Below are 26,810 nucleotides of genomic sequence, written 5' to 3'. Positions count from 1 at the left end.
ATATGGTGTTTTTTATTCTTCTTCATTTGTACATTTAAAAGCAAATCCATTCATCCATTGATCAGGAATGATGGAAAATGGCAGATTAATCGATAACGGAAATAATTCCTTGGTGCAGCCCCACTTACCTCACACTATAATTATTGCATAGCATTATTGATTTTGTTACAATAATGTCTGCTGTTAGAATTGGACAAAAGATCGTGGTGGACAAAATAATAGGAGTGCTTGCAAAGGTAATCAAGTACAACAACAGCACAGACTACAGTCTCAATCTCATCTTTATTAGCTATACAAAGCTGAAATTTGCTGCAGGGGGTTTCCATTGAGTTGCATTAAATTGTGGAGTGTTATTTTGTCTGCAGTGTCTGTATGTGGTTTTCAAAGGTAAAACATGAGAGAAAGCTTGATGGTTATGTTATACCACACTGACTATAACTGAAGTATGTTTCCACAGTGTAAACCAATGAGAAATCATTTAGTCAGTTGAAAATGATCGTATAAGCTTATAACTAGGAACCATAAGACCATGCTCTACATACGTCTTTGTTAAAGACAGTCATGTAATTAATTATATTTTCACTACAAAGTGAGCTCAGTCAATTTTGTTATAAAAGTAAGACTCGGTTAATTGTACAGCAGTCATATCATATTTGTTTTCAACAATTTGAAACTTCAGTTTCTTGCATAAAGCTGATAGTCACATTATTTATCAGTACACAGCTTGACCTGGCAGTAACTATTCTAAACTAGTAAATTTATCAGCTGCCATCACCTGTTTCTGTTCTGCTATAATTCATCTGTGTAGTGCATGAAGGAATTTCATCACACAACAGATAAAATGTCCTCCACTGAGGGTCTGTCTATGGGACTCTGACAGCAGTGAGAGAACAGCACCCTCCCATGTTCGTCCAAAACAAAGTCGCCTCCCAGCTGAGAAAGACAGAGGGGGAAAAAAAACAATCAAGAATTAGGTACGAATCTGAAGAAACTTTCTGTGCAGATGTAAAAACTAAAGTGGTTGTGGGAGAAAATATTTGGAACAATTAACAACCCAATTGGTGAATGGAAAATTTTTGAATAGAAGTCATGAATTATTTATGAATGAATGGACATGTTATCAGAAAATATACCATTATCTGAACTCAGAGGTCCCTTTTTGCTTCACTTTCCCATAGTTACACACATTTACACATGCCACATGCACTGCCCATCATTATAATATTTTTGTTGGGTAAATGAGAAGTTTCACTGGAGAACTGGGACTTAACATGCCATGCATAAGGGCACAACAAGTTCTGCTGCAGCCACCTCCAATGTCTGTATGCGTGAAACTCCAAGCATCATTTTACCTGAAACATGTCGTCTTGAATCGATGGAAGCCCTCTTGGAAACTCCATGTTGTCCACCACATATTCAGCATAGAGCAGCATGTTACTGAAGTTTAATACTTTCTTCAGAGATGCTTCCAGGCCAAATGCTCCATACATCTGCAACACCCAACAGAGTTAAGAGTTGGGTGAGTCATTCTGGAGAAAGATTGTGGATATTGCCATGTTGCCTTCTTCACAATGTGATTACATGACATTAGCATGCCAGATTATACTGTCCCACTCACTCCCACAATCTCCACTCCCCGTCCCCTTGTCCTGTGCATGAGCATGTTGTTAATTGTCTGGAATAGTGTTTGTGTGGTTCGGTATGAGACACTTTACTTTTTCCATCTACAGAGCCAGGGCTGTGTACAAAAATCATGTTTTTTTTCCGCCCACACTAAGGCAGTCAAGGAATATTCTAAATTCAAATATTCCATTGTCCAGTAATTACTGTTTTTTTGGATGAAGTGTTTTCTAATGAAATTACTGTTTGTGTAAATGGAGTCTTGTGGCTTTGGTGAGAGTGATATAGCAGCTGTTTCTGGCTAAATAAAAAGGATCTTACTCTTTAACAAAGGTGTGTCTCTGTAGTATTCTTTTCCATAATGTTGTCAGACACAATCTGAGCTTGTCAGTGGAAAAAAAACCAAACATGCACAGAGGGATGCAGCCCATTTTGCCCATTTTGCAGCTGCTGGCTGCAGTGCTCTTGTTCAATACCGGACCAATTTCAAAAATCATTGTCCCCATTAGTCACTTGGCCAAGGAACTGGCTAAATGTGAGAAAATAGAGGCCATAAACATAGACTAGGAAATATGCATTTGATATATTGTTGCTTGACGTCTGACCTTCCTATCAGGGTCCAAAAGCATGTCGTATTGACAACCGGTCTCCTGCAGCCAGTGTGACGCTCCCTCCTGACAGCCAAATGAAATGACCACCACTTCAATTGAGTGTGCATCCAGAGACCTCTAAAAAATAGTGTCACATATAGAGGATGATAATGAGGATGATGAAATACCTTTTAACTGCACATTACTACATTAAAAAAAAAAAATCATTTGTTTCTTAATACCGGATGAGATTTGTTATAGTTTGAACCCGCTGGGTAACAGCAGAATTTTCAAAGTTATCCATCTTAGAAACATAATGCAGTGGAAGGACAGTGGTGAATGCTTGTGTTTATATAAAAAAAAAAAAAAAAAAAAAAAAAGAGCGAGGTGTAGAAAATGACCAGATATTTTATTCAGTTCCTCCATGGGTTTATTCCAGATCTCCTATTTTATTTTTATTAAAAAAAAAGGTTGTAATTTTCATAGTAAGTCTAAAATAACTGCCTCTTATGGAAAGCATTAATATAGCAACACTGTAGATGATTAAACGTGTTTTTAAACTGTTTTTGGATCTGAGAGCAAACTACTGTTTATTTCACAGTGTGTTCGTTAGAGTGGAATTAAATGTGTTGAATTTAAAGAATGAGATTGATCTTGTGATACTTAGAATTTTGCAGGCTGTTGCAGGATCTGTCTGCACTGGTGAAACTGTATTGAACATAATTTCTCCAGTGGCTCATGCTTACCTGATTCTTCTCCAGATCTTTAAGATGGAGGCGACAGAGTAGACAGGAGAACTGACGGATTAACACAAGCAGGATCTTCTTACCTTTGCCAAGATATTTTTCTAATGTCACTGTCCTGCAAAACACAAAGGTTTTCACAGATAATGCCATTTCTAAATTTACAGTTTAATTTCTCAGCAATTATGGGTGTGTGAAAAGAAATGAATCAAACCTACTCTCCTGTTATGGCGTTGACGAGAGAGGTGTCTGGTGAAATACGTTTTGCCTGATGGTCCCCATCCAGTTGTAACTCATCATCCAAATGCTGCAGAAAGGCATCCCACTGCACCTGTTACATCCGCAGTCAGTAAAAACAAAACGCTCTCGCAGTGGTCCTGATGAGAATGTTTTTGAAAATATCTGTCATGTCAGTAACTCACTTCTAGTTGCTGAAAGTCCTGCACAGCAGCCTGTAAAGCAGCACAGCTGGAGACATACAACAAAGTTTTTGTTACTGTTACAGTTTCTAGGGACTGTGGTTTTCTGAATGAAATTAATGAATGCACGGGTTAAGGTGTACTGTCACACAGTCAGGAGTCTCTCAGCACATTTTTACTGCATCAGGGTGTCAGTTATGGTAGGTTTAATGACTCAAGATAGTCTACATCCTCCAGTATTTGGCATTGTAATTAAGAAACTGAAAAATATATCAAAATGTATTTTTTTAGACATGAAAACTAAAATTTATGTTGTGGATATTTGATGACCAGGGCAGACTAATTGATCACAAAAAATATCCTTCATTAATTTTCTTTTGGCCAAGTAATTAATAGACTGTTTGTTTCAGCACCAGCTCTTACTGATTGTTTTTTCTCCAAAGGTCCTTTGCATCCTTTTTCCTCTTAACAGACAAACTGTGAAATTAGAAAAAATGGAAGTAAATACCTCATATCTGCTTGTCAAAACTGAATCTGTGGTGCTATGAAGCTCTATATACTCATTTACAATAGATCTTTACAGTGACATTACAATTATTAAAAGCTTTTGCAGGTATAGTCTGTTCATATACTATGTGTACTCATGATAACCTTCTGAACAAAGCTGCAGCGGCTTCAATCAGACCCAGCAGGGACTGATTTAACTCGATACGAATTTTCTGCCTGATGAATTCCTGTAGAGAGCCTACATGAGATAAAGTAAGCAAAGTTAGTGTGTAGCATTCTGTTTTGCCTCATTATTTATGTCTAATGATTGACAGGACTCCTGCTGCCCCCACTCGTGGTGCGTCCATAAAACGCCTGCCAACTACAGAACACGGCGTCTGCATGTCTATTTTTACGTGCGCTTGTCTAACCCCATAAAATGCTACCTACCTTCCCTGCTTTCCTTCTCGGCAAGGTCCAGCAAAGCTTTTCCATTTTCAACAAAGGCTGTGAGAGCTTTCACACAAGAGGCTGCCGTCGGGTCTGCTCCGTCAGCCATTTTCTGTTTGAATGGGGACCTGTAATCATTTCATAAGATATCTAACTTCTTATCAGTGCAGCGGAGTGAAACAGGCTCTGCGTTCTCTCAAAGTCCATTCTGGGCAAATAGGAAAACAGAAGAGTTGCTGTTGAAGCTCAGTTTAAAGGGGTACTCTGCAAACTGATCTTCGTGTGTAATCATACACATGAAGTAATATTAAAGTAATATTGATAGTATCCATTTGCAGTCATGCAGTGTTGCAGTTTGCATAAAGGACATAAAAACACAAAGTGACTAAATGAAGTATATTCAGCCAGATAATATGCATACTGAATGCGGTTGTTCTTTGAGTGTGCTGTTAATGGACAGTGTTCTCTCACGGTGCACAGAGGAAATGGACGAGCTGTTCGGCAGGAAAAATAATAAAACTAATTATCGGTGGTGGTGAAACAGTTCCAGAAAAATCTTGGAAAACAAAGAAGCAAAAGTGTCAAATCCTAACAAAAAACATTTCAGTGTCTATTTGTGAAGTTTAAATAGCCATGATGTTTATACAAACTCTTAAATCAATATACTATTAGGATGATTAGCATAATACTGTCTAGAATTGGTATGCAATATGGATTTGGGACACAGCTTTAGTTTTATTTTTTTCTCGCAGATGTGAGCAGATCCTTTGTCGTCTCAGCCCTGCTTAGAATCAGCCGAAATAGTTCCTTCTGTTTTGCAACTCTATAGGAATCATGTCCATGGTGTCCAAACGTTCTTTACTTTTAGATCTGTGTGTTAGAAAAGCCATGAAACTGCTTAGTAGTTGTAGTTGGCCTGTTGCAGGTGCTAAAATAAACCTTTTCTTGAATCATGAAATATCAGCATCAGACACGGAACAGAGAGCCAGCATTTTTGTTTTTATTGCTGTGAATCTCACATGAACCAGACAGTTTTCCCAGTATTGGCAGCATTAGTCAACCGACTCCATTTCTAAATCTCTCTGTTCTTGGTATCCGCCCTCCTTGACTTCCTGGAGGAGTTCGCCGTTGCCCACCTCTATGTGCTTCTTCTCTGGATCTTGGACTCCCTCAGAGAGCCCTTGTGATTGGCTAATGGCTGTTTCTGTGGATATAGCATGAGAGATTGTGAAAGAACCAGCGATCTCCTTCAGACGGGCCTGCTCAGTCTTCAGTTTAGCCAGTTCCTTGGTCAGTGGAGTTTCGAGTGTTGGGGTCCCGGAGGGGGCAGCAGAGGTAGGGGCTGCAGTATTCTGGACAGGGTGATCATCTTCAGGCACTTTAGGGGTCTCCAGCACATCAGAGCCCTCCTTCTCTGTTGGTTCAGTAGTGTTGCTGTCTGGTTGACTTCCAGCTCCCTGCACCTTCTCATAAAGACTCTTCCTCTCCTCTTGCAAAGCCCTGCACAGATTCTCAAGCTTCTGGTTCTTGATGGTGACAAGCTCAAACTCTTTTTCTTTGATTGCTTTCTGTAAAGATAACAATGCATGGAACATGTCAGTGGAGGAATCCTATTCTTTTCTAGTAAATAGATGGCTTCTGGTGCATTTAACATTTATAACAAACAATCAAATCCTTGTATTGGGCTTTAAGTGACTGGAAAAAAAAAGTTTCTTACATCTGCCACCATGTCAATGAGGCTCTTGTTGCAGCCATCAAAGCGACTCTTCCATGACTGGCATTCTTTCTCCAGCTTTTTCATTTTCTTGGCCATCTACAGGATAAAAAAACACATTACACAATTGACAATCAAAGCCACCTCTAAAAATAGGTTTATACAGTTTAAGTGTTCACGTAAATCTCATGGGATTTTTCTTCTCTTATTCAAGTTTTTAATCATTTTTCTATTCACAGATCATCTAAATAATATAACCAATATCATGAAGCTGACTTCAAATATTCTGTGAAACTGCTCCTACTTTGTCCATGTCCTGTTTGAAGCTGCTGTAGACACTGTTACTCTTTGATACTGTGCCCTGGAATTCATCAAACTTCTTGGAGTACATATCAAGCTGAGGAGAAATGGAGAGAAAAATATTATACATGCCTCTAGAGAGGTAGAAAAACAAGCCAATGGTGCCTATGAAGCCCTGTTACTGTACCTGGGTCTTCATATCGATTTCTTGCTCCTTCATGACCTTCACTTGCAATTTATACTCTGCTGCCTGTTTTAGCAGCTGTGGAATATTAAAATGTTCCATGAAAATGAGCATTATGGGATTAGAATTGCAAATATGATATTAAAATGCCTGTAGCACTGAGTAAATCTGATACACAAAACATACAAGCTCCTTTTCCAGCTTGTGCTTCTCCTCTGCCTCCTTCAGTATCATGTTTGCCTGCGTAAGTTTGGTCTCCAGCAGCTTTTCCTTCAGGTCTCTGTGCTTGAAGACCTTTTCCAGGTTCTGGAAGACAACCAGGTGAATTTATGAGTCGTTTTCACACAGAAAACTGTTTCATTTCTCGCTCAGGGAGCTTTGGCCACATAAAACTGAAATACTGCAACTAATAAATGTAAGACTTGGGTGAAATGTGCAAATAATTCATGCGGTTGAAACTGGCACAGAGGCCCAGATGTGTGAGCTTTTGCAGAAGTACAGTTTAGATTGTGTGAGGGAGGTTTGCATAGAGATTGGGATTTACAAATTCACTTTCAAACTTTGTGTGACTGTGTTTGGGAGCTGTGTGTGATCAGTATGTGGCAGGATCAATACCGCCTCTCGCTGGTCGTATTGTGAAATGAGCCCCTTAAGCTTCTCTGCCAGAGCGCTGTTCTCCTGGCACAGCTTGGTGTTGCGGTTACTATGTTCCTCGATTTGGGCCTGAATCTCGCTCAGTGTCCCCTGGAAATGGTTGGTGATCTCTTTCCTCTTCAGGTCGTCCTCTCTGCACCTCTGCAGGGTCTCTTCCTGCATTTCAGGGATAGATGTTGAAGCTGAAAACAACCTTGTGCATGATACATTTGCAATTAGCACAGTGACGTAGAGCTAGGGGCATTTTTAGCTTCTACACTGAACAGTCTGTTGTTGTTTCAAATTACCATGCTGGGAGCTAAGAGTTAAGCTGATGCTGATCCGTTCAATTTCATATCAGTGGTTTTATGATTATGCAGTACATACACAGGAACCAAACTGAAATGACTTCTGTAAAAGCATGACGTTATTAGAGCTGCACCAAATGATAGTCAGTATCAATTAATCATTCTATGTATAAACTGTCAGAAAAGAGTGAAAACATTTCTGAAGCTTTCCACTTTCCAAAAGCCAAGATGATGTCTTCAGTGTGCTTATTTTGTCCTGCTAACTGTCCATAACCAAAAGATATTCAGTTTGCTATCACACTGGACAAGGAAATTGGCTAATTATTAATTTTCTGCCAGTCAACTAATTGATTCATCAACTCAGTGGTTCAGCCAAGTTATTCTTGTAGTTGCTGTAGATGTCCTCATAAAACACCGTCAAACCACTAAGCATTATAGATTAATAAAAAGCAGTATTATACGGACAGCTCAGAGTAAAATGCTAAAAGCAAGACTGCTCCCTTACATCCAAGGTGAATGTTATTGTAGATGGATTATTTATTTACATTTTCCCACAATCAGCCTGATGAGGTGTATTCAGTATCTACATAAACTGCAGGATATCACTAGAAACGAAATCTGTTGGTTTGAGCAACACTTGGCTTCACAACATGAGTTTGGGTGGTGGCAGTTTAAGAGGTCAAATCCTGAGCTTTGACATAATGATTTATTTTCGGTGCCAGCTGACGTCACCTCCTGAGGAGCACAACATATGGTGACAACACCCGGCACCAAACATCAACAGCAAATGGCAGTTTCAGAGGCGCACATTAGACACTATACCTTATTTACTTCCACTGCGACACGAAGAGCAGAAATGACAGGAGCTGAGGTACCTTTAAGGTCTTGTTGTGCCTCTGCAGCTCTCGGCAGAGCCCCTCCAGTTTACTACGAGCGAGCACGGCCCGGCTGTGCTCGCTCTGCAGCTGGTCCTTCTCCTTCATTACTTGGAGCAGCTTCTTCTGCAGAACCTTCAGCTGCTTCTGGTCACTCCGATGCTCCTCCAACTGCAAACATGCACAGAAAAATCCACTACATGCACGTATCACTAGCAAGTTATCTCTTTCCAGTTTTCTATATGTGTCCACTCACCAGCTCAGCATGCTTCTTGATGATTGCTTCCAGTTTCTGCTCTGGAGTGTTGAGTTTGTTCAAACTTTGCATCAGGAGCATGGCTTCCTTCCCTGAACAACCACAAGGAATTCCCCACAAGTTAAACATCACACGTCAATCACCCCTGAGCAAGAGATAAATCAGATTCATCGCATGCTGATGTGTAGACCGAAAGTAATTCATCAGAGGAATTATTCTGGAGTACCTGTCAGCGTTTATGAGAAGTCTGTCACCCCCGTGAAAAATCATTTTGGCATCTGAGTCAACTGAAGCCAACTATAAAAGGCACGTGGAAATACTATTTTACCTGCTCGTCTGGAGCAGGTTGATGCACTTACATGCATTACAGCTCTGCTTACACACCTATCAGTTTCAGTACAACTTGGACTTTTGCTGACTGAGCTGAATGAAACCCACCTCAGCTAAAATCAATAAGACATTATGAAAAAACAAAACACCTAGATTTTTGAGCATCTTCTTCTCCAGTTTCTGGTCCTTGCGGGTGTCTGCCTCTTTGACGGCTGTGACCTCCTCTGCGTCCTCTGGCTCAGCGGGAATTTCGGCAGCCTGGTAGGTGCTAATGATGTCCTCCAGCTGCTGGGCCAGGTCCTCTGTCAGGTCAATGTGACGACCCTCGGCTGGCGACGCCTCGGGACCCATGGGTGCAGGGCTGCTCTCCTGACAAGCCTCCATTATTCTGAGCGAGTACTGAGAGGGAGACAGTTGGTTTCTGCGATGAACCGCAGGAATAAAAGATGTCATTCTGGCATTCTTATCCAAAGGATTAGTCTCTCATGATAAACTTTGACCTGTTTTCACATGTTCACTCCATTTCATGCGTACAACCAGCAGAGGAAAATGCAGAATAAGAACAATTTCTGAATGACTGTCCCTTAGCTCCACTGTGAATCTTCCTGACTAGTTTTCAGTTTGAATTTTAATATGGATACACCATGAAAACCTATCAAACCAATGTTTTCTCCAGTGTGGGTACTAATGTGGTTTGCTTTTTGAACTTCAGGGTCTATGAGAAAGCTTTGCAACAGGCCTTTTCACAGAGCACAGGTGTTACTGATTACAGCAACAATGGCTTTGTTCTATTTGCCTGCCCTAGTAAGCCATGGCAGTGTGACAGTGAGCCAGCCTGCACAATGCAAAGACCTTGAAATTAAAGGAATTCAGCCATCATTAATTCTGTTATTTACATGTGTGTTTTTACCACTGTAACACCTATAGAGCAGAGTGACTGATGAATCAGCTGGGCTGATATATTGGCAGATATTAGTCTTTTGTAGGAAGAGCTGTAGCAATTAGTCAATTAATCAAAAAGTTCAAAGACAATATTAATAAGAAACTATTTTGATAATTAATAGTTTGTCATTTTTCAAGTAGAAATGTGAAACAATTGCTGGTTCCAACTTCTCAGATGTGAGGATTTGTTGTTTTTCTTTGTGCTATATGACAGTAAACTGAATATCTTTGGATCTTGGACCATTGGCCAGACAAGGCATTTGAAGAAGTCATATTGGAGTTCAGGATTTTATAATGGTGTTTTTTCCACTATTTTCTGACATTTTTAGACCCAAGCGAATAATCGATGAATTGAGAAAATGATCAGCAGATTAATGGATAATTATCACCATGGTGCCTTTGAGCAAGGCACTAAAAAACAGCTGTATATTCTGTACTGAAGGAGTTCAGTGAGAAACATTGGAGTATTTTTTTTTTTTTTAGAATTGTTGCTGCTACAAACATGCCGTATTTCTTGGTCTTGAAAGCACATTATGCTTTATGCATGAGATTAATGTGCCACCATGATTGAATTGAAGTCATTTGGCGCTTCAGTGCCTGTTTGCGTCTTTTTTGTGTTGCACAGGCCCATAGCCAGAGCCTGTTTACGTACATAATATTAGTGCAGCCTTCACACTGCCTTTGCTTTCACAAGCAGACCACATGGCACCTGTTCCAGACCCCACAGGCTATTTTGGGAACTTCTTAATATGGGCAAGTTATTTATTTATTTCTAATCCACTCTTATTGATATCAATGTCAGTGGTTGTGCACACAAAAGTTGCATTTCCAACTATAAAGAATGTCAGTATTACATAAGTGACCCCGTTCATATTCAATATTTTTCAAGGAGGCAGGTATCCAAATGAAAATGCAACTAAAAATAAGTGACTGTTGGAAAAGTCATTATTGAATTCTTTACTGTTCAAGGAAACAGCAGTGGTGCACAATCAGAGAAATGGACTAAAAAAAAGTGCTGTCCCATTTGAGTGACACAGGCAAGTCTCTATTGATTTCAACAAAGTTCAAGCTTCGGGAAGTCATCAAATTCAAACAAACAGTTATTAGTACCTTTAAGAGTAAGAAGAGCTTTAGAGACCATCTCAAGCACAGAATTTAAGATTATTTTTTTCGCTATTTAAGTGTAAATGTCCCCAAAGAAGCAGGGTAATGAGCAGACAGGGTCTTACCAGGACCAAGGGCCAGAGTGGAAAAAGGAAGAGTGTCGAGGGGCTTGGACACGCTGCCACCACAGATACAACAGCTGTGATAAGACCACCTCAAAATAAACCAGAGGGGCACAGCTCACTCTGACTGAGAGGGAGGACAGTGGTACTGTATGTCTGTCTGTCCAGGACACCCCACTTATTAAAAACAACATATAGTCCTCCTCTGACTGTAATCTAACCAGGAATTTACATCAGAGTGTGACATGTAGTAGCTGTGTGTATGAGTACAATCAAAATGCTTCATCATTTAAAGGTTTTTCTGTTCAGGCCTCCAGCAGCCATTTTATGCAATGCCCCTGCTGCTTTAAACCAATGCAGTACAAATTTTATTTTAAGCTGGGATGCTGTTAACAGCCATATAATTATTCTAACAAATGGGCCTGACAGGCCTAGTCACTGAGCAAGAGAGAGAAAAAAATGAACTGTCTCTCTGATTGGCCAGAATTAGAACAGACCTCCTCCCCAACCCAGAGAAGATAATACAGTCTCAGATGAGTCGTTTCCTCGCTTAATATACGCTTAACACACGCAGTGTTTACTCACAGTGCAGAGCAGTACACTGTATGAGCTGCTGATACTCAGGGGAGTTTTTCTGAATTTGATACAACCTGAACATGGTTGAATATGTTATCCACAAGGTGAGAACTATTTTTGGAACCATTAATTTATTTTTCTTGTTCCGTGTTATGACTGCAATAATAATTTTTCACCAGAGGATGTCACTGGTAGGAGTCTCTCCAATTTTTCACTTCAGAGTTTTTTTTTTTCCACACTCCCCCTCGAGATAAGATGTGAATGATCTCATCTGAAAACCCTTCCTTGTGTGGTCTAATTTGAACTGTGAATTATGCAGGTGGAAATGTATGGATGCCATTTTGAATAATGAAGTTAAAAACATGAAATAAGCTCCAACACACATCCTTGGGTTAGAAGTATGTTCTTTTAAAACAATTTTGAATTTAATCTGAAAAAGTAGAGCACCAAACAATAAAGTCCCCATAGCATAAAAGAGGCACTCCGTCCTGACTAACCAGTTTCGATGCAAATAGCTAAACAACGGATTGGCTACTGAGGTTTTTGTCCTCAAAAAATTTTAGCTGAGAGGTAAAATGATTTGTCCTCTGTGTGTTTTACAGGGAATTTCATAGACATGAGAGGCACAATGCAGTTCAGTAAATATGAATACACAATAAAAACAAAACACAAACACAATCTGATTACATACTGTATGCAAAAGCAAATAGAGGGCTTCACTTTCCCTTCACATTTTATGAGCATTCTGCACCGATATCATGACAAATAAAAGTACATAACCATGAAATCAAAGCTACATAACATCTTCAGAAAGGGAAACACAAAATTAAAGCAGTGCACCTTTAAAATTTCTTTATGTAAACATGAGTGAACAAAGTGTTTTCTGATTTTGAAATCTGTTCTCAAACAGGTAACATAACCACTTGAAGATGTGAGTACACTTTTTTTTTCTTTTTTCTTTTTTTAAGATGAGACACGGTGTTAGCAATCAACACTGTGCTATTTTCGCCCTCATTAAACTGCTGTTATATCGACTGCAGACATTTTACCTCTTAAAGAGATATAAACAATCTGCATAAAAAGTTTTCAGAATTCAACACTGCAAAAATAGTTTAAATCATAAAAATACACGTATATATACAAAGAAGAAGTAATGCATTTGGTGAACAATTACTTACATTTTGAGCAGTAATGGTCGACCAACTCACGCTGTTAAAATCATTACTTTAGTATTACTTACAGTAAGTGATATTGGTTTATCCAGTTACACTTGAAATGCAAGAAAACACACCATTGACTGATCATCATAGCCCCTTGGATTTGTGTGCAACATGTTTCACAAAATGAGAAAATGTGAAAAAACGACTGGAATGTTTCAAAACCACAAGAGAACATAACATGTTTTACTCCCCCATTTTCACTGACCAAGTCAGTTAAACATTAAAGATGAAAGGATGAAAGTGCATCGTCAAAACTCATAAAATGCTTATGGTCATCTGTATAAGAGAGGAAAAAAAGCTGTTTAATCAAAGCAAGGACATGAGATCAAAAGCAATGCCAGCGTGGCTCACTGCATAACTGCATCACTGCTGCATAAGTACATATATACCATATAAATAGTAGTCAAATATTTACCAGTATCAATAAGTGCTCACGTTCTAATATATAAATACATCTTACAGTATTCATAATTACATATTAACTTCCTCTATTTTTGTGCAATAGCAAATCCCATGCATTTTTACCAAGATAAAAACCACAACATTAAGAAAAACGCAACATAAGAAACATTTTTTAAGATTGTTTCACATAAATCAAGCTGCATCCGTCGGCCAGCAGAACTAACAGAACAAAAAGGAAAAGCTTTTCTTTGAGCAAACTCTCTGACAGCGCTGACACGTCTGAATAAAGAGTACCTCGACGTTTTTCCTTATTCAACAACAACAACCTTCTGATAACAAAATGATGAAAAGCAAAATAAAGGCACAGACCCTTGCTGCTTGATTAGAAGCACCAAACTGCACAAGAAGCGTCTACTTAAAATTTGGTCAGACTGTTTTATAATACACATACTTTTCCCCTTATAAATAGTCTTTATTTACTGCACTACTGCATCACACCTTGATATGATTACATTAAACAACAGTCTATTTTCAAAGTACACATACAGTAAAATACACTGTTTGTATGCATCTAAGAAGGAGTATATGTTAAGGACATTTGTACAGAATCCATAAATATAATTTATGTGCAATTGTACGCAAACTACCATGTCAGACAAAGGCATATTAGCATAATATCTTTCCATATTGCACCTGCACCCAATAATGATTCTCCACCTTGCAAGACATCCTGCTGCTCATCCAATCACTTCAAAGAGTCTCTGAAGAGAAGAGCACATCAGACAGGGTGGGTTTCTTCTTCACTGTGAAGGTTTGATCGCCACTCAGATTTAGAAGGAGCTGTCTGGAGTATGTGCAAGATCAGAGGAAGTGTTATTATATTGCCTCTAATGAGATAAAGATGAGGTTATGTGCCTAAAGGGCTAGGGACGACAAGGTTGCAGGTGTAGCAGGGGCATTGTTTCCTACATCAAATCAAGGAGACAGAAAAAGGGGCTTTCAATGAGGGTCCTCTGTGGTAATCTTCAACGAGGCAATGGCTTTCAAGCAGGTCTGGACATTCTCCTCCTGTCTGCTGTCCCTGACGCCGGGGTTGAGGCTTTTCTCCTGAGCGGCCTGATGGGAGGACAGCTGGTTCTGGCCTCTGATGTCCTCTCCTCCAGTCTCGAGCCCGTGGACAGATCCCTCCCTGCTGCTGCAACGCTGGCCCTCGCTGCTCTGAGGGCTTGGCACCGAGGAGGGGGTGACATCAGTGGTGGAGGAAGGTGGGGAGTGTAACATCTGGAGCCCACCAACTGGGACAACAGGGAGCAAACTGTGGGCCTGCTGCTGGGAGTGAAGAGGGAGGTGGCTGAGGATGTTCTGGTGATGAGAACTGGCAGCACCAGGCAGACTGGTAGCCAAGCTGCTCCTTTGATCCTGAAACGACATGTTGGCAGTGTTTGGAGCACTTTTTGACATTGCCAAGATAATTTCTCATGTGAGAATGTAGTACAGTTAGCAAAAATGCACAAATGTGAGAAATACAGCATTATCAAGTAAGAAGCTTTCAGCAGCACAAGGGTTGAGTAATGGTTTCTTTTTTCATATTTTGTCAATTTGGTAGATTGCAGATTGCATGAAATGTCTGCATGGACAACTTATTCTAAGTGAATGTCAAAGAAAAATGTAACATCTTATATTATCCATTAATTATTAAACTTAATTATCATTAATGTGGGCCGTGTGTCCAAGTGGAGACAGTATGGTTAAGTTAGTCTACTGTGTAATGCTGTCGAGTGATGTTCAACAAAAGTCATAAAATTTACTTGCAACACAACAAATGTCACAGCATCATGTTTCATTTAACATTATTAATATAAGGGTTAACCCTAACCCTTTAATATCACAACCCATATCCATAACGTTAACTTCTCTTAAAGAGTGCACAGCAAAGTTTTGGTGAGCAAGCACATGGAAAAGAGATGGCAAACCGGTATGTAATTAAGGATTTAAAATTCACTTCCCACTCTCTGCTGGGGCTCAGAGGGCAGACATGCTGCTCCACCAGAAACATCTCTCTGTGTCCACCAAAGTGTTTTTCCCAGCTGAAAACACCAGCCACTCTTCTAAAAACGTCCAGATGGGACGATTTTTTAGGTGTCACATTTTGGTTGCTATGATACGGAATCTGCACGGAAGTAATTGTTAATTTATGTGTTGCAAGTACCTAATTTCACACGTAGTTTTAGTTGTCAGCAAATATTGAATGTAAACATGTTGGCACAAGGTAGAGGACTTGCTCTGATCCTGCTCTGGATGAAGGCTGAAGCATACAGGGAGAGAGGACAGCTTGGCTGGACTATGTGGGTTCATAAGATTTTGTGGGCAAGGAAGCGTCTCAGTGAATACCGTCATTTGGTTCAGTAGCTGCATTTGGATGGAGCCTGTTTCAAGGAGTACTTTCATATGAGTTAAAAGTGTTGCTCTAATTGTCCCTTCTCTTCACAGTGATTGGATGGACAAAAAGTGACAGTGGTGATGCAGCATTTGACCTACAGTTGAGCATTTTTCAACCCTCAGAGACCAGCAAAACACACACCCAGTGCTCAGCGCCTCATCATATTGCAATTGTAGCTTTTCTGCAAATACGCGGTGCTCCTATTATGAACAATTTAAAAAATATGCTAGTCTCAGGAAAAATGCTTTGGTGGACATGACTCCTAAATGCACCATAGGGCACAGATTCTAGAGATTATTTTTACATCTTAGCTCTGATAATAAGTAAAAACTGCCTTAATATTGGCTTAGGAAAAACCAGTTGCCAATGATCGCCAATTGGCACTTGCCTGGACACCACTTTGAGAACACATATCCCCGCCATGGCTGCACAATCCATTCCAAGACTAAAATCAACTCTGTGTTAGTCTGTGTCTTACTTCACAACTTCCCAACCCTGTCTTTAGAACTCAGCTCCAAGCCCATTGTTCCTACTGAAGATGCAGCTCTTAATGAATGGATCATAACTATATGCCTTCATATTAAAACCGAGTTAAATTGTGCTTTTGTTGGGGACTCTCTACAGCTACTGATTAAAACACATTTGGTCCTCTAGTAAGTGTTGATAAGCAGAAAGCCGACTGGGACGGAATAACTACAGTGAGTATGGTAATGAAAGAACCAGTGCAACGGTGTGGCAGAAGTATAAGTTGTATCGGACTTCTGCTACACAGTTAATACTTTCTAGTAGTATTATCAGACGTTATAAATATAATAATAAAATGTTTAGAATATTTTAACCTGCATCCACATGTGCATCAGAATAGACAGTGGTCAATAATGGGATCATTTTTCCAAGTGTAGCAGTTTATAGGACAATAGTAAAAATGTACCAAACCAACCAACTCAGAATCTCTACCAAAACACCAAATCCCTTGTTCCTTTCATCCAAATCAAGTTTTTGAGATACTTTGCTAATTGACAAACAGTACTAGAACCCTATTTGGCAGAGTGGAACTGTGCGCAGAACATAACATGATACATACCATTTCCATTTCAAAGGCTGCTTGTTGTTGAGCCATCTCCATCTTTGCCTGGTGTCTGGTTTTATCACCACTGCCTTTGTGTTGATGTGAGCCTCTGCGTGGTGAAACCGCCCTCAGCACAACTCTCTGCCGACCTCTGACTGAGGATTCTCTCTTTCCAGCCATCTCTGTTCCAGGAGACATGGGTCGTTCAATTGAGACTGGGGAGAGGCGCTGAATGGGTGTGAAGCTGGGCGAACCAGGCCTTAGCGGGGAGGTATCCCATCTGGGAGAGGAGCGACCTCGCGGGGAGAGTTCTCGCCTCGGGGATGGGTAACGCAGACGTGAAGGGGAGGGTTCCCTGATGGGAGACTCCCAACCAGGAGAGAGCAGACAGGAAGAATACGGGTCAAATAGGAAGCTTGCCTGGTCTGGAGATAGCATAGTCAGAGAGTCTTCATCCACCGACTTCTCTCTGTGGTCTGTTGCAAGGACAGGTCGGTGGTCTGACCCCGTCTGTCTGCCAGAGGACTGTTGGTGGACATCGGTCTCAGGTAGAGAGGTGAGGGAATAGCCATGGATAGCAGCAGTGGCTGTGACTGACAGAGAAGTAATTCCACAAGGTTGAGGACTCGTGCTTCTTGAACGCAATTTTGGAGTGGAGTCACCCTCATATTCATCGTCCTCATCATCATCTTCATCAATTTCGTCAACATCTTCATCCATACCGTCAGAGTCCTCTGCGTCTGAGAACTGGTGTTTGGTTGGGACCACCACCTCTGTCTTGGACTCTTGTTGGATATCATCCACTTTAAAAGACAAATACATCAGTTTAGGCGAATTTGTTTTGCTTTAATGCATGCATATGCAAGAATGTTATACATGTCTGTATCTTACCATGGTCCTGTATCTCCGTCTCATCCATCGTCACTGACACTCCTAGTTCTAGACATTTCTTCATGTGTGCCTTTGACTTCATATGTTTAGTCAAGTTTCCTGTAAAAGGATAAAACAAGTTAACATTTTTCAGCAAAAAACACCTGCATGTCTTCTTAAAGGAGCAGATTTGTTATAACAGATTTTCACCAAGCTTTTATTTCCCCACACATCCTTTTTTATTTTTCACACTACAACCCATTCCACAGAAGTTGGGACACTGTAAAACATACATAAAACATAATATGGTTCGTGACATATACACAATTGAAAACAGTACAGAGACAATATATTGAATGTGTTACTTCATCATCTTCTATGATTTTTGTAAATATCTACTTATTCTTAATTTGATGCAGCAACACATTTCAAACAAGTTGAGACAAGATCAACAAAAGACTGGGAAAGATGTGGAATGCTCCAAAAACACCAGTTTCCATAGGTAAACAAGCATGTTCATCGGTAACAGGTGATAGTATCATGATTGGGTATGAAAGCAAAGCACACACACAAGCAAAGATGGAGCGAGGTTCACCACTTTGTGAACACATTGTTATATTGTTACTACATGAGCTTGGGAACATTCTGTGAAACAGTTATCAGTAAACACAGGTCGTTTAGAAATTATTGCATTCTGTTTTTATTGACGTTTCACATAGAGTCCCAACTTTTTGGAATCAAGGTTGTACAAGAGGACTCTGAGAAATAAAGAACGTAAAGAGAAAAAATGAGGAGACAAAGCTGCTGATTTTGCACCATAGTACCTCTAAATAGCAGCAAAAACTACAGTGTTTGCTGCTGCTGCAAATGTTGTTTGCACACAGATTAAAAAATAAACAATCATGGATACTGAATAGAAACTGGAAAGTACTGAGTCTTGTGTGTCAGCTATAAAGCAGTATTTTTTCATTCTATTCGACAAACCTAAAGAATGCTCACCTTTAGTCTTAAAAGCGAAGTTGCAGACCCTGCAGATGTATGGTCTCACGTCTGTATGGGTCCTGATGTGTTTTTTCAGCATGCTTGGCTTCTTACAGCGAATACCACACTCCTCGCAAATGTATTTTCCTCGGCCTCGACCTCTGACGTACACATAGTCTTCATTGGACTTGTACCTGAGAGATGGATACAGTATTTCAGATGGAAATACATGAAACAGTCCTGAACGGGTAAAAAGAGCATAGACCGTGTGTGCACTAACATCCTAATATAGCAGCTGTACTTGCTGTCAGCAGAAATGAAAGTGTTATGATAACTAATATCTTGACTGACCCTCCCTCAAAGATCTTAATGCGTGTTGGCACTGTTTGGGTTGTGGAAGCCTCCCTCTCTTTCCACTCCTCCTTGGTAGTTTTCGCTCTGCAGCTGATGTCTTTCACCTTCTTCCCGTAGGTGATGTCCACCTCTTTGGGCTCCGGTTTCCTCTGCAGCTGAATTACATGAACAAACATTTTGTTAACATCGACAATGTAACATGATGCTTGCAATATTGTATGTTACACATGCCATTACACAGCATGTTTTGCAAACCTCAATTATGCTGAAGCTTATGCCAAAAGATCTGAAGTTTGCAGATATATTCTGGTTAAAAATGTAATTTCGAGTTCCTACATTTCAAACAGTTATCTCAATTATTTTGGACTACTAAGGTGGAAAACTATCAGTGCAGTTTGATTACTTACTTAGAAGTATTATTAACTACAGTTCCTCTATAGGTAATGGTGATATTGGCAAGACCAGTTAAACATGTCAAAAACAGGGCTTTACTCTTAAGGTCCAGAACAAATGTTTCTTTAATGTTTATATGCTTGAGAAACAATGCAGAGATTACATCATTTTCTCACCTGCTCCATGGTTTGCCTCCACAGGATGAGGGACGAAACCAGTTTCCCTGTGCCAGACTGACACATGGCGGCCACGGTGTATATAACTTTGTCGCCCCTCTGTTTGGACCGCAGTAGAGCCAGAGCAGCACTGGTACTCAGTTCAAGAGGGTTCGGGTTGTGGGAACTCACACACCAGGTGGCGTACATGGAGGAGAAAGGGGTGTTGCTGTGAGAGCAGCTCGGCTTGGTGTAGTTGAGATAACACCAGCTCACACCTGTCGTCGTGCGAAGACTTGGAAACTGAGATAACAGTTTTGAATGCTCAGTGTCTGAGATCAGGATGTCTTGACTGGTAACCAGCTGTGCCACCATATCCATCTGCACTCGTTTCTCCATGCCAGCTTCTTTCACTTCACTGACTGATATCATGGAGTAGGGAGGTGAGTTGACTTCCAGGGAGCTACTTTCCATAGCTGACTCAAATCCGTGCTCAGTGGCCTCAGTCACTTTTTGCTGAAGTGTGATAAATTTACTCCCACGTGAGTCATCCTGAGCATGAGGTGTAGATGCACCCTGCAGCTCTGACCTGTGTCCCCTCTCTTCACTCAAATTACATTTGCCCAACTCCACAGCGCTCAACTCCTCTACAATCTGCCCAAACATTCGTTCTTCTTTCACACGTTTTTGCTGTTTGACCTCCATGAAAAGGTCCAGGCTGCTGGCAGGGGATAGCATCCGTTTGTTTGCACCACCACTGGAGGCATTAGTGGTTGAGATAGTTCTGGAGGTCAGAGAGAGAGGGATGCCTGTCTTGAGCTTAGCTGATGACAAATCAAGGGCTTCAACACTTAAAGTGTGTGTTGAAGGTGGTCTGGTATAAGCTAATACATTATGAGAATCAAGATTTCCAGACAAACTTGAAGTTTGATTCTGAGAGGTGGATGTAGTGGAGCTAACACTTTCATACTGATTGTCAAAAATCTGTGATACTGAAGTGTATGTGATACTGCCATAGGATGGCACATGAGTCTGTATTCTTACAGGAACTAACAGGCTTGGATGTGACAGCTGGGGAAATGTATTCCCAGTGGAAAATATTGGCAGTGTGTGCGGCAGAACAGCAACTGCTGTGAATGGAGGGGAGGTGCTGCTGAGATACTGCGGAAACACTTGTGATGGGACTTGTGTTACCTCAGTGTCCATATTCAATGACTCCTGTCGCACCAAGTTGCCCCTCCTTCTCTCCCTCACAGCCGAGTGGCCAGCACTGATGTCCACGTGTCTAACTTTGGATGTTGGAGAAAGACTGCCATAGTCAAATGATATGCTGCGTACCTCCGGGAACTCCTTGCGCAAGTTACACGGTGCCTGCTCTGAGGAGGAGCGTCTCATTTCATGTTGTTGACGCTGGTTGAGCACAGAGAAGGAGTGCCCACTCCCTGGCACAGCTAAGAGCTCTAGTGGTTTGCCAAATTCATCCTGTCTGGCTGGAGAGACCGACTTCAAGCTCTCCTCCCTGTCAAAAGAGAAGGTGGAGCTATACGATAAGTTGCTGTCTTGGCTCGGGCTGCGGGAGAGACTGGTGCAGGCAGACTCGAAACTAGATTCACCAGATGAGTGCTCAATATCAGCTAAGCGTAGCCTTTTCTTCTTTGGAGGGAGCTTTTCTGGAGGGAATTGTGCTAAAGTTTCACTCCTCTGAGGCCACTGAAACTCCTCCACGTGCTTCTCTGGCTCCTTCACCTGCACCTCTGAAGCTTTTTCTGGACTATCAGGTTCTACTGTGACCCTAATTTCTGGGACTTGTATGTTGGGTTGCCGCACAAGTTTCGGGCCCATTTGAAAAGATTGCCTGAGCCTACTATCAATTCTTTCCATCTCATATGATTCACTTGCCTCCATAGCCTGAAATGAAGAAATACTTTCCTGTCTCTGCCCATGATACTTGTATGATTCCTGTTCAGAGTGAGGCCTGTTTATCGAGTTTGTGTGCTGGATAACAGAAATTACATTCCCTAAAGTTTTTCGACCAGACATTTCAAGGCTCACTGATATGTCCATGTCACACCTGTCCATCTGTGTTAGCATACTTGAAGAATGTCCTTTTCCTAATGCCATAATGCCCGCTGCAGCTTGTTTTGAATCATAGTCCTTGCTGGAATCAAACATTTCTTCACACTGTTCATGATGGCTCTCATATTGACCTGGCAAATCTTCCTCTTCCCTCTTCTCTTTCCGACGCTTCCGTGTTGCCAATTCCATTGCATGTCTCTGATGGCTCATATTAGATGCCATAGGGGGGTAATTTTCCATTTCCAGTCCTGAGGGTGAAATGCCACTCTCACTCATCTTTCCATGACTGTCAGTGTCTGCGTGGCCATCATGTGCGGAGAGTTCGAAAGCAGCTTGGCGCCTGAGCCTCCTCATGCCCCCAGTGCTTGTTCTCTCATCAAACGAGTGGCTGCCTCGGAGGGCTTGAGGCATCGTCAGACATACTGCTGAGGATGTTGGCATTGAGTTGCTTCTGATCAGAGGCCCCACATCAGAGCCAGCATCCAACAGGGGTTCTTTTACCTCGTCCCTCGTGAATGACTTTGTGTTTATTTTGATTGACTCAACGGTATCTTTTTCTTGGGTAAAAACACGGGAAACACCTCTCTCCGAGCGTTTCCCAGTATATTCACTTGAGTCTGTGCTACAAGCCACATAAGCCGTTGTCTGTTTAGGACTTGGTCTGTAACACTTTCCAAACATAATTTCTTGATAGGACTTTGCATTAGTGTTTGGAGGACCAGTCTGGTGCTCGGTGCTCTCGGATCGCGAGAAGTAGCCAGAGTCCGTGCTGCCCTTGCTAGACTGACTTGGGAGGGACAGATTGTGGTCAGAGTCGCTGCTTCTTTTTTCAGACAGTCGAAGTGCAAGCCTCTGTTTGATCGTGCAAGATTGAATTGCACGGCTAGCCTCGGCAGCGACAGGAGGTGCATTGATTTCTTGGGGCTGGGATGAACCATCCTGAGCTGACATCGACGTGGCTCCCTTTTTCTGAGCAATGAGATTTAGTACTTTTACAGCAGTGTTATCTGATCCTTCCACTGGAGAGTCCAGCAGCAGCAACGGGTCGTTAAGAGTGTCCTCGTCCGTGTCCGTACTTTGCTCAGCATCGGAGAATAACTCTCCTTCCCCTTCAAAAGACCCCTGGTCTGTATTGGCATTGTAAGAACCAAGTTCTGAGAGTGGCACTGTTCCAGCTTTGACAGAGTGAGCATGGGACTTTCTGTGTTTGTATAAATTACTCTTGGTTTTGAAGGAGAATCCACAGGGGACACACGGATAGGGCCGTTCCCCGGTGTGTGAGCGAATATGTTTCTTAAGCACACTGGGTTTGGCACACGCCCTTCCACAGTAATCACAAACATACTTCCCAGGCTTTTGTGGTTTCTGTTCCACCTTACACACGGTCTCTGACAGCTGATCCATGCCTGAATGCGAGCACTGTTGTTGGCCTTCAGGTGAACTGGTGGACTTCCTGTGAGATGCAGGTCCTGGAGACTGTGCAGAAACTATGGCTTTCTGCCTGCCAATGGGAAATGCTTTTGTGGACCGTAGTGGATATGAAGACATGTCATAGTCTTGATGGCTTGTGGACTGGATTTGGGTGTGCTGATCTTCTAATTGCAGTGATTTCCCTGAGTCAGACATTTCTTTGAAACCACTTATGTCTCTGCTCTGACCCTCTTGCAGTTGTTGGTGCCATCCCTTTGCATCCAGTTCGACTGATGGACTCCTGTTAGTGTGTGCTGCCTCTGAGGTGTTTTTTTTCTGGGCAACATTTCTGTCCTGACCCTCGGTGGAGCTTTTCACCCCTGCTGTAGTTTCAAGTGACTCCATGAATCCAATGTCACTTTCTTTGGGATCGATTTTCAAGGACACTATCTGTTATGTAACTGTAGTGATATTAACATACATGTGAATTGATTGCAGGGAAGGGTCATCTGAAAGAAATCAGACAGAATTGAAAGTTAGAGAACTCAAATATGGATGTATGAAAAACAATAATCTAAACTAGGACAATGTAGAGATGCACAAAGGGGTTATCAAGACAAAAAAGAATCGAAGAAAGTTAACCCTCAGCAATCAATTCCATAGTTAAAATCCCTCCTCGAGAGTGGGAGCTATTTAACACTGTTTCCCAAAAGTCCTCCTAATAAAATTGGAGTGTAAAATGCATAATGAGCTCCTTCACAGCAGGAATGGAAAAAGATCTCTTTACCAGCCTCTTAAGAAACCAAAGGTAGCTCATGTCAACCTGGCAGGATGCCCCAAAGTTGCTGAAGCCCTGTGTACGTGTTTAGATGTGTGGAGGTATTTAAGGCACATGTGTTTACTGTAGTAAGTGTACCATGAATGGTTGTTGAGATGTTTATTTTCTCTGTGTGTGTTTACTATTGCATTCATTATTTTAAATGTAAATATCTGTATATGAGTTAATGAATGGTCAGACATCAGCGGGGAACCATGGAGAGGACAGCTTCTGTTGGTACATTATGATAAACAGCAGGCATTGTAAGCTTATCTGAGAAATATCCAGAATACACCACCCAGGTACTTCTGCATTCTGTTTCCCAGATTTAACATTTAAATATTAATCTCACTTGTTCAGTTTTTGTAAACCTTCAAGCCCATTATTTCCCAAAAAAAAGAAGAAAAAAAGTCAACTTCAGTGGAGATTGCATGCCCAACTAAACGAAAATGACCAAAATAAAATCCTTGAAAACTGCAGAAGATGTGGGACATAATGCTAGAAATAGACCTTTTTTTTTTTTTTTTTTTTTTTTTTGAAGTATGGTATGTGTGTTGCCGGCACGCACAGGTGTCAGATCATGGGTGATGAAGTGTGATGAGTCTACCTGCACCTCTTTTGGTGCAATATCTTAATAGAATACCAGACAACAACATACTCTGCTGAACTCTTTAATTGAAAGCCAGGATCATATCGTGGCATCTCCAGGTTCCTTGTCTCTCGTGGGATTCAAACACTTTAACCTCGCTGTGTTACTAGTGTCTTCGTCTCCACAGTGAGCTGCACAGGACCGCGTACTGTCCTGCACATAAACATGCCGGATTCACACTCATCCCCGTGGTTAAAGTGAATTGCTTTTGTCACTACACTTTCGTCTCATACCATGGGGATGGGTCTCTGAGGGCACGTCATTTCCATCTTCTCAGTATCAAATGCTGTGTCCTCCCTAACGAGGTTATGTAAGATTATCTGGTTCAAACCCTCTGAGTTCCCCTTAATTAGGACATCCTCCGACTCTCACTCTCTTTCTCTCGCTCCCTCTCTTTCTTTGTTAGCACACCACACACTCCTCAGGCATAAACCAGAGGATACAAAGCCAAGGTGACTCTCGAGATGCTTGAAAGCAGCTGTAAGGATGATAATCTCCAATTTGTGTTTTCACTGAAAATGCCCATTGCCTCTTTTGGCTGTTTACGGTTCAGTAGCTCTGCTTTCAGACAGATTTGAGGGCTTCTTCCAGGACAGGATAGAGAAAAAATAATGAAGGCATATGAAGGATGGCGAGGGCTGTCTCAGATTGGAATGATCCATGTTTGAACGGGGAGGTTTACTGAGGTAAACTAAGTGGGGTGCCAAGGGGTAACAAAATTCAGAGGCCTGGTAGGGAGCTCCCTTTCAAGGTCGATCTGACCTCATTGCTTAGTTTCCATCCTCTGTGAGCTACGAGAGGAGGGAAGGGGAATATGGGTGCAGAGTGACACCGAGATAAGACCCTCAGAAACAATGCATACCTTTGAACTAAGCACGACAGAGAGGGAACAGAGCCGACATATTCAGAGTCTCATTGACAAGTATCTCAACAGACTTTTCTGTATAAAGACTGAACCAGCAGACCTTTCACTGCAAATTTCTCTCGCTCCCGGCAACAAGCACTAACCTTTACGAAAATATATGACACAGCAGCAATGACGCGCAACAACAGGAGGCAGGTGGGTGGCAGTAGGTGTGTTTCAGGACAATTGTGGGCTGATTATGGTACAGTATGTCCGCATGGATGGAGAATTTACTTTATGGAGAAATGTATTTGAACAGCAGACCTTCACGGGACACATCCCTTACTGTTTTCCACACACGAGAGAGGACAATGAGCAAACAAATGCTGGCTATAGAGAGCATCGTTATGCCACTGCATTACATCATTAGAGGCTAAGTTGGCCATTAAAGGGAACAGGCATGAAGCCTCACGCTGACAACAAATCCATAAATATCATAAGGAGATGACTGGCTTCAGAGAAGCTGGATGGTAAAACCCTCTGTGGTACTCAGACAGCAACATAGCACATAGCATGCAGAATCAATCGACAGCTCTCACTGTGATCAGAATGACATAAAGCACACGGTCTGATGGGAAGAAAGCCTCGGCTCATACAGCAGCTGACATTCAGATATCAAATATAATCCTCATACAAACCTGACATTTGAATAGTCCCCTGTCCCATATCGACAGTCACATGTGACATTCCTCATGCTGCAGAGTCCGTTTCCCCATTCTCCTCATGTCTGGGCAACAATAATGAAATAAATTAGCAAGGTAAAGTCCCATCAGTCATGAAGCTGCTGGCTGACTGGGTGTACATTAGAAGATCTATTGATGCGAGCTAGTCACCAGAGAAAATACCCAACCGTGACGTGTGGACCCAGGCACAAAAATAGCAAAGGGGCCCTGGGAGGGATTACACAACAGCCCACGTTTAAGGACGCTTTTCCTCTCTCGCTGTGTTTCAAAGCACAGCAGCAGCTGCCTCACACTACACACAAAGTGGGGAGTCAGATATCATGATGCAAAGAGCTGAACATCACCTGTCTATATAGCCAGAGTTCATTCATCATGAGATTCATTTATGTTACCCTGAAATCTTGTGATCTGGAATTCATTCAGGTACACACATTGACAAGCTCTTACGATCTATATAAATCAGTTGGACAGAGCATGTGAATATAAGCAGAGGAGAGGAGAAATGCAAAAGTGAGAAGCGCTTTGAATGACACTAATCACATGGTGCAGCAGCAGCAGCTCTGAATATACATTTCCTACAGCGTGATCCTATTCAGTTTGTATAGGAGAGGAACTCAATGAAAAGACAGCATGTGACTGGCTGTGAGGATGCTGCAAAAATTAGACATGTTCTCCAAATTCTGAGACACCCACAGCCTGTTCAGAGCCAGTTCTTCCCATCACGACAGGATTTGC

At 41.5% G+C, this 26,810-nt stretch overlaps 3 protein-coding genes across 5 annotated transcripts; all 3 read right to left on the bottom strand.

The window, feature by feature from the left end:
* Window positions 1-320: 320 nt before the first annotated feature.
* On the bottom strand, window positions 321-4,417 carry LOC143331862 (prostamide/prostaglandin F synthase-like). The gene is made up of 8 exons (XM_076749049.1): window positions 4,309-4,417; window positions 4,024-4,117; window positions 3,376-3,421; window positions 3,172-3,284; window positions 2,957-3,071; window positions 2,226-2,348; window positions 1,353-1,490; window positions 321-933 (listed from the first exon to the last, which is right to left on the bottom strand). Exons 1-8 carry the CDS (start codon window positions 4,415-4,417, stop codon window positions 826-828), a joined length of 846 nt encoding a protein of 281 aa, XP_076605164.1. The 3' UTR covers window positions 321-825.
* A 911-nt stretch (window positions 4,418-5,328) lies between these two features.
* On the bottom strand, window positions 5,329-11,139 carry txlnbb (taxilin beta b). Of its 2 annotated transcripts, none has more exons than XM_076748925.1 (10): window positions 11,080-11,139; window positions 9,058-9,329; window positions 8,579-8,670; window positions 8,323-8,493; window positions 7,122-7,316; window positions 6,693-6,812; window positions 6,510-6,584; window positions 6,327-6,419; window positions 6,026-6,121; window positions 5,329-5,876 (listed from the first exon to the last, which is right to left on the bottom strand). In XM_076748925.1, exons 2-10 carry the CDS (start codon window positions 9,290-9,292, stop codon window positions 5,361-5,363), a joined length of 1,593 nt encoding a protein of 530 aa, XP_076605040.1. In that variant the 5' UTR covers window positions 9,293-9,329; window positions 11,080-11,139; the 3' UTR covers window positions 5,329-5,360. The 2 variants fall into 2 exon arrangements, with proteins under 2 accessions (XP_076605040.1, XP_076605041.1); XM_076748926.1 differs by having other exon boundaries at window positions 9,058-9,307; window positions 11,080-11,130.
* Window positions 11,140-12,039: 900 nt separating this feature from the next.
* On the bottom strand, window positions 12,040-26,214 carry hivep2b (HIVEP zinc finger 2b). 2 transcript variants are annotated; one of them, XM_076748577.1, is made up of 7 exons: window positions 26,031-26,214; window positions 19,558-23,531; window positions 18,986-19,143; window positions 18,653-18,828; window positions 17,675-17,773; window positions 16,799-17,586; window positions 12,040-14,693 (listed from the first exon to the last, which is right to left on the bottom strand). In XM_076748577.1, exons 2-7 carry the CDS (start codon window positions 23,425-23,427, stop codon window positions 14,274-14,276), a joined length of 5,511 nt encoding a protein of 1,836 aa, XP_076604692.1. In that variant the 5' UTR covers window positions 23,428-23,531; window positions 26,031-26,214; the 3' UTR covers window positions 12,040-14,273. The 2 variants fall into 2 exon arrangements, with proteins under 2 accessions (XP_076604692.1, XP_076604693.1); XM_076748578.1 differs by having other exon boundaries at window positions 19,558-23,483; window positions 26,031-26,161.
* Window positions 26,215-26,810: the final 596 nt, after the last annotated feature.

This window comes from Chaetodon auriga, chromosome 14, assembly GCF_051107435.1.
Source record: "Chaetodon auriga isolate fChaAug3 chromosome 14, fChaAug3.hap1, whole genome shotgun sequence".
Lineage (NCBI taxonomy): Eukaryota > Metazoa > Chordata > Actinopteri > Chaetodontiformes > Chaetodontidae > Chaetodon > Chaetodon auriga.
This window is presented reverse-complemented; position numbering and strand designations above follow the sequence as displayed.